The sequence below is a fragment of the Sinocyclocheilus grahami genome, unplaced genomic scaffold (assembly GCF_001515645.1).
Source record: "Sinocyclocheilus grahami isolate Dianchi unplaced genomic scaffold, SAMN03320097.WGS_v1.1 scaffold34.1, whole genome shotgun sequence".
NCBI classification, from domain to species: Eukaryota; Metazoa; Chordata; class Actinopteri; order Cypriniformes; family Cyprinidae; genus Sinocyclocheilus; species Sinocyclocheilus grahami.
The window spans coordinates 666,141-673,719 of record NW_015505213.1 but is presented as its reverse complement, the minus strand read 5'-3'; the positions used below and the strand labels follow the sequence as shown (position 1 = coordinate 673,719).

General features: G+C 34.3%; 1 protein-coding gene across 1 annotated transcript in view; it reads right to left on the bottom strand.

Moving 5' to 3' along the window:
• abcc4 (ATP binding cassette subfamily C member 4 (PEL blood group)) overlaps positions 1 to 2,379 on the bottom strand; it is a 56,023-nt gene extending 53,644 nt beyond the window's left edge. Inside the window, exon 1 of the mRNA XM_016266812.1 lies at positions 2,094 to 2,379. Within this exon, the coding sequence (XP_016122298.1) occupies positions 2,094 to 2,179 (86 nt within the window). The 5' untranslated portion in view covers positions 2,180 to 2,379. The remainder of the gene's footprint in view (positions 1 to 2,093) is intronic.
• Between the last annotated feature and the right edge of the window lie 5,200 nt (positions 2,380 to 7,579).

Sequence of the window (7,579 nt, the reverse complement as noted above, 5' to 3'; positions counted from 1 at the left end):
AAATATATAGAAATACAACAAAAAAATATATATATATATATATATATATATATATATATATATATATATAAAAAGATTGTTGTGATAAACATGCTTTTTTATTTCTGAATTAAAACCAGTTTTGATTATTTTCTTGTCAAAATTGTCAAAATTGCCTACTGTAGGTGGTGTAACTGTTCAGAGATTGTAAAAAAAAAAAAAAGACAGAAATTCCTGAAAAATGTCTTGTTTGGCACGGAACAAAGGGGCACATTTTTGCTATATAATAAATTGTTTTTATTTTTTACTTTCGCCCTTCAAATCAAAGTCAGTGTGGTGTAACCAAAAAGCAACAGGTAATTTTTTGTCCTGTGACAAGAAAACAATATCATTACATAAAAAAAAAAAATCTAATATTTGTACTTGTTTTACGAAAATGCACGATTTGTTTATGTCAAACAGATTAGTCCCCTAAAAAAAATCCTTCTTTTGATATGCATGACTCAAATAAATAAATAAATAACCTTGAAAAAATGTTTGAAACTTCATAAAAAATAAGCTTAAGCTGAATTCTTTTCAAGAATTTTAATAAATAATTAAAATATTGATGAAATTGATTGATGATTAAAATAAAGATCATTTTTTTGTAAAGAATAGTACAATTTTTATCGATCAACAGAAAATCCTGAAAAATGTCTTGTTTGACACAGAAAACGGGGAAATTTTTGCTATATAATAAAAAAAATTTGTTTTTGTTTTTTTAATTTCACCCTTCAAATCAAAGTCAGTGTGGTATAACCAAAATCAAATGGTCATTTTGTGTCCTGTGACAAGAAAACAATGTCATTACATTTTTTAAAATATGATCATTTTTTTGTAAAGAATAGTACAATTTTTATCGATCAACAGAAAATCCTGAAAAATGTCTTGTTTGATACAGAAAACGGGGAAATTTTTGCTATATAATAAAATTGTTTTTTTGTTTTTGTTTTTTTAATTTCACCCTTCAAATCAAAGTCAGTGTGGTATAACCAAAATCAAATGGTCATTTTGTGTCCTGTGACAAGAAAACAATGTCATTACATTTTTTAAAATATCTTTTATTGATTTTTTATATAAAATATCTTTTATATATATATATACACACACACACGTAAATATTTTACTTGTTTATGAAAACACATGACTTGTTTAGGTCAAACAGAGTAGCCCTCTAAAAATCCTTCTTTTGATATGCATAACAAGAAAACAATCCTGTGACAAGAAAACAATGTCATTACATTTTTTTAAATATCTTTTATATATATACACACACACACAATAATAAAATTGTTTTTTTGTTTTTGTTTTTTTAATTTCACCCTTCAAATCAAAGTCAGTGTGGTATAACCAAAATCAAATGGTCATTTTGTGTCCTGTGACAAGAAAACAATGTCATTACATTTTTTAAAATATCTTTTATTGATTTTTTATATAAAATATCTTTTATATATATATATACACACACACACGTAAATATTTTACTTGTTTATGAAAACACATGACTTGTTTAGGTCAAACAGTGTAGCCCTCTAAAAATCCTTCTTTTGATATGCATGACTCAAATAAATAAATAAATAACCTTGAATTTTTTTTTGAAAAGTTAATAAAAAAAAAAAATGATTAAGCTTAATTATTTTCAAGATATTTAAAATAAAGATTACATTCAAATATGATTAAATAAAGAGACTTTTTGTAAAGAATAGTAAAAAAAATTATTCAGAAATGTATGAAAATTACATGAATACAAAGAGAACGTTTATATCATGCGAGACCCTGAAAGCTATTAGAGTGAACACTGGAACTCTCCAGTGAAGTTCTTCAGAAGGAAAAGAAGTGGGTGGTGAACAGGACCAGCTTTCCCCACATCCACAACTGATGGAAAGACACCTAAAACCTAATGTCTTTAGTTTCACACAATGTACAAATAACGAAACGAAAATCCCAAAGCTTAAATTCTTTAATAAAGGCTTTTCATTTCAGAGGGAAAACACATTTATAGTCCATAAGTTGATCATGTAACTGTCCCTCTCCTCTCTTGCTCCTGTATAACGTTAGAGGCATAAAAAACCTACCAGAAAAATATCTGTGAGAAGAGGTTAGCCGTGGCGGAAGGGTTGCTCTTCGCATCTTTCTTTATTGGCTCCATTTCGATCGCCATCCTCCTGCAGTTCAGCCGGACACTGGTACCCCACGCATAACCTGCGATCAGTGCGAGACATTTACCTTATAAACGGTTGTGTAACTTTCTAACATGCACATGTCGGCAAGTACAGGCGGAGGTAAGCCCTTCATTTCCTACTGTGAGCGCAAGGCGTAAGCCCCGCCCCTGATTGATCACCCATTGGCTCGACAATCCTTGGGTCACACGCGAGTGGCTCAGCGGGGGCTTATAGGCAAGACGTTTACATCCTTCACGCGCACTTTAAAATCAAACGAGATTAAGAATCCTACTACGCTGAAGACCTCTCTTATGAATGTTAATTAGCGCAGGGGTGCCCAAACTCAGTCCTGGAGGGCCAGTGTCCTGCTCCAACTTGCCTTAACTACACCTGCCACGAAGTTTCTAGTACAGGGCTGTCCAAACTCGGTCCCGGAGGGCAGGTGTCCTGCAGAGTTTAGCTCCAACTTGCCTCAACACACCTGACTGGAAATTTCTATAGGTGCGTTCGACTTGAAGCACGGCTACAGTCAACGAGAGTAGCCGCTTGCAGTCAGAGGCGGTGTTGAAAACGTTGAAACGTTGTTTCTCAACGGCTCTGAGTGTTGCATCTAGTGACCTAGTTAATATTCAGGAGCCCATCGCTCACCAGCCCGCTTATTTACCAGCTGAGCCAACGTCACGTCGGGTTATTAATATTCATGAGCCAACCCTTCGCCATAGTAGAATTTGCACGCGCGCTATTAACGAGCTACGGATGAAACAGCAGATTTTCTGTGAGGTAGAACTGCTGAAGAAGAAAAGGATGCAACTTTATGTTTAATATTTTTTTTTTAAGTAAATAAGATTGTGATAGACTATTCTGACACACGAGAGAAAGAAATGTTTATTTGTAGCTTTGATTGTGTAATTATGCATTGAAGGTACTTCTGGGTGAGGAGGCTTCTTGTCTACCATCTGTTCTTTATTAGCTCTGCATACACAACCCATTCATGCAGTGTGCTGGAAGCAATCATCTTTAATTAGAGTATCTAAAACAAGAAAGTAACTCAGAACAAATCTTTCCTTTTGAATATATCGAATGTTTTAAAATAAAAATGTCTTATTCTCATGTTGTTCCAAACCCATATGGATTTCGCCCCTTCTGTTAAATACAAATAGATACATTATGAATAATGCTGGCTGATGTTCTCCAAACAATTACAATAAATGGGGACTGTGTTCCAATAAAAGTATTACAAAATGAACAGACAAAAATGTAGTCTGTAAAATAAAAACATTCATTTGTGAACTAGATAAAGGGATTCATTAAAGACTTCAAAAGAACGATGTATTCACTGAAAAAAAATCATTTTGAGTGAATTTGAAATATGTCCTGACACAATTACATTTTAAACCAATCGCACATTAATCTCATTCCTCTGTGAGAAATACATACTGCAACAGGCACTATATGTTCATTCTCTCTCTTCCTTCCTCTGTCTGTCTCTCTTTCTTGGATTTCCGATACAGATAAAGCACTGAAAGGACAGAAGATGAGAGACCCACACTGAGACAGAGCAGGTGGCCGCTACACTGATAAAGGTAATACAGACTGACACAGACCCACACACACACACACACACATACACGCACGTGAGAAGGGAGGCCCTTGTCTGTAGCCGCCAAGAATTATACAAGCGTAATCAGCAAGGAGTTACAACTGTAGCTGTAACTTCAGGAATGATTGACTTCCACGTCATGCTCTGTATTGCAAAGAAAGCCTGACTGTTGAGTCATTATTACTTTTCTAAAAGTCGTAAATGTGAACTTTACACCAAAGGCCAAGTTCCAGTAAGGGATTACGGATTACATATTTCTGCTGGAAAACTGACTCAGAAAAAAAGCAATAAAACCTGGATCAGTGGCATTTCGGGTTAATAGAATAGAATCTGATGATTATCTGGGAATTTGTGGTTGGTCGGAAACCAAATGTTCATTCCAGTGTTTGAAAACACAGCAAGTTTATGGATTCCTTTCTGTTCTCACAGGCAAATGTTTTATTCTAGGTCAGATAAAATAAAAATAAAAAATAGAGCCATAATTTATATTCAAAAACAGATTCCATTTTTCACATATCTACTGTGTACAGCACTGAAATAGGCCAACTCTTAAAGGCATAGTTCACCCAAAAATGAAAATGAGCTGAAAATGTACTCGCACTAAGGCCATTCATAATGTAGATGAGTTTTTAGAACAGATTTGGAGAAATTTAGCTTTAAATCACTTGTTCACCAATGGATCCTATGCAGTGAATGGGTGCCGTCAGAATGGGAAGCTGAAAAAACATAATAATCCACACCAGGCCATCAATTATCATCTTGTGAAGCGAAAAGCTGTGTGTTTGTAAGAAACAAATCCACCATTAAGACATCTTTAACTTTAAACTTTTGCTCAAATGTGAGTCCTCTGTAATAGTGATTCCTTTCTCCAGTGAAAACGTTGTCTTGTCTGAATCAGGAGAGAACTAGGCACAGATCATTTACAGGTGAAAACAGTCCAAAACAGTACTAAACAAATATGTCAGTGGATTTTGATGTAAGAGGACAACGGAGGATGAACTTTTTCACTGCAAGAAGTGTTATTATGGTTTATGGACTCATATTTAGGTCAGAAACAACCGTTTAAACCCCACTTATGATGGATTTGGTTCATACAAACACAGCTTTTTGCTTCACAAGACGTTAACTGATGGACTGGGGTTGTGTGGAATGGATTACTTGTAGTTTATTGCAATGTTTTTATCAGCTGTTTGGACTCTCATTCTGACGGCACCCATTCACTGCAGAGGATCCATTGGCGAACAAATGATTTAAAGTTACATTTCTACAAATCTGTTCTGATAAAGAAACAAACTCATCTACATCTTGGATGGCCTGAAGGTGAGTACATTTTTAGCAAATGTTCATTTTTGGGTGAATATACCTTTAACCTTACCTCTGTCTGAGCATCCCAAACAATATACTTCAAGGTTACAAAACTCAAATTTGTGTGCTGCGTTGCACATAAGCATGTACAGTCATGTTCATTTTTTTCAAGCAAATTTCCTGGGAATGTCATCAGCAATTGGAGTTATTCTTATCAAGCGTTCTGTCATAAACAGATACATCTTTTAACCTTAGTTAACCGCAGAGGTACTCTATCTGGCATGCAAATATAAACTAGCTTTGTGTGACTCATAAGTCTTTCATAGTTATCTAAGAAGTCAAAGTCTTATGTCATGGTGACGTGAGGTTTGTGACCTTTACGCTTTCTTTAGAACATATAAATAATCTAGTTTGGTTATTTTTATAGCCTATTCATTTTGTTTCATTATGGTACTGATATGACATTGTTGTTATATTGACCTAATAAGTTATTAAATTGAATTATCAATGTAACTGATACTACCTGAAACATTACATAATTATAATTTATGTGCTGTTGACTGAAGAAGCCTAATGTTTTGGTCAAGTCAAGTTATGTTTTGTTCCTCCCTCTGGGGGGACGGAGGGAAACCATTAACAGGATCTGAGACTGAGAATGGGCAGGAAGACCCGTCTGACCACCGCTAACCGGTGCCTCCTGGTTACACAAACATGCACTCAAACTCATACAAAAACATTTAGCCTTTAAATATTCTTGACAAATATGTCTTTTTTATCAAGCAGCAGTAAAACACCCGTGGCATTTTACTAAAGTGACGATCTGTTATTTTAAACTCAAGGTGAAGTGAGCACGCAGGAAGCCTGTCTGAGATTTTAGACAGTGTAGATATTTTACATGCACTCTCACACTCCAGTTCTTGAGGCACTCTTACTCTTACACTTTGTGCAAACTATATTATAAAACAATTTTGTTAGGACAAATGCACAAACATGAATAGGAGTGTAAGTCAAAACCTGATGCTTACATATTATTACATACTTTTATGATAAAGAATTGTCATGTTGAAAAGAAGCCACAGTCTACCCAAATTCTTACTTCTAGATGGCAACAATTCATGTGTATGTGTGTGTGTATAGATATATATACACATACAGTTGAAGTCAAAAGTTTACATACACCTTGCAGAATCTGCAAAATTTTAATTATTTTACCAAAATAAGAGAGATCATACAAAATGCATTTTATTGTTAATTTAGTACTGACCTGAATAAGATATTTCACATAAAAGATGTTTACAGTCCACAAGAATATAATAGTTGAATTTATAAAAATGCCCCCGTTCAAAAGTTTGATTCTTAATACTGTGTTGTTATCTGAATGATTCACAGTTGTGTTTTTTAGTGATAGTTGTTCATGAGTCCCTTTTTTGTCCTGAACAGTTTAACTGCCTGCTGTTCTTCAGAAAAATCCTTCAGGTCCCAAAATCACAAATTCTCCCACAAATTCCAGCATTTTTGTGTATTTGAACCTTTTCCAACAATGACTGTATGATTTTGAGATCCATCTTTTCACACTGAGGACAACTGAGGGACTCATATACAACTATTACAGAAGGTTCAAACGCTCACAGATGCTTCAGAAGGAAAAACCATGCATTAAGAGCCAAACTTTTGAGCAGAATGAAGTTTGCATTCTTATTTTGCCTAAATATTATATTTTTTTTCATTTAGTACTGCCCTTCAGAGGCTACAGAAGATACTTACTTGAATGCATTTTATTGTTAATTTAGTACTGACCTGAATAAGATATTTCACATAAAAGATGTTTACAGTCCACAAGAATATAATAGTTGAATTTATAAAAATGCCCCCGTTCAAAAGTTTACATACACTTGATTCTTAATACTGTGTTGTTATCTGAATGATTCACAGTTGTGTTTTTTAGTGATAGTTGTTCATGAGTCCCTTTTTTGTCCTGAACAGTTTAACTGCCTGCTGTTCTTCAGAAAAATCCTTCAGGTCCCAAAATCACAAATTCTCCCACAAATTCCAGCATTTTTGTGTATTTGAACCTTTTCCAACAATGACTGTATGATTTTGAGATCCATCTTTTCACACTGAGGACAACTGAGGGACTCATATACAACTATTACAGAAGGTTCAAACGCTCACAGATGCTTCAGAAGGAAAAACCATACATTAAGAGCCACACTTTTGAGCAGAATGAAGTTTGCATTCTTATTTTGCCTAAATATTATATTTTTTTCATTTAGTACTGCCCTTCAGAGGCTACAGAATATACTTACTTTTTTCCCAAAAGACAAAATAAGTAAAATTTACCCTGATCTTCAAATTCAAAAGTTTTCTTTTGAAAACTATAATAGTATCCCAGTACTACCAAAAATATCACTGGTTCAAATCAATCCTTTATGCAAAATGACATCTCTCACATCAGACTCTTATCTGAACACTTTTCACCAATATCCGCTGGAGG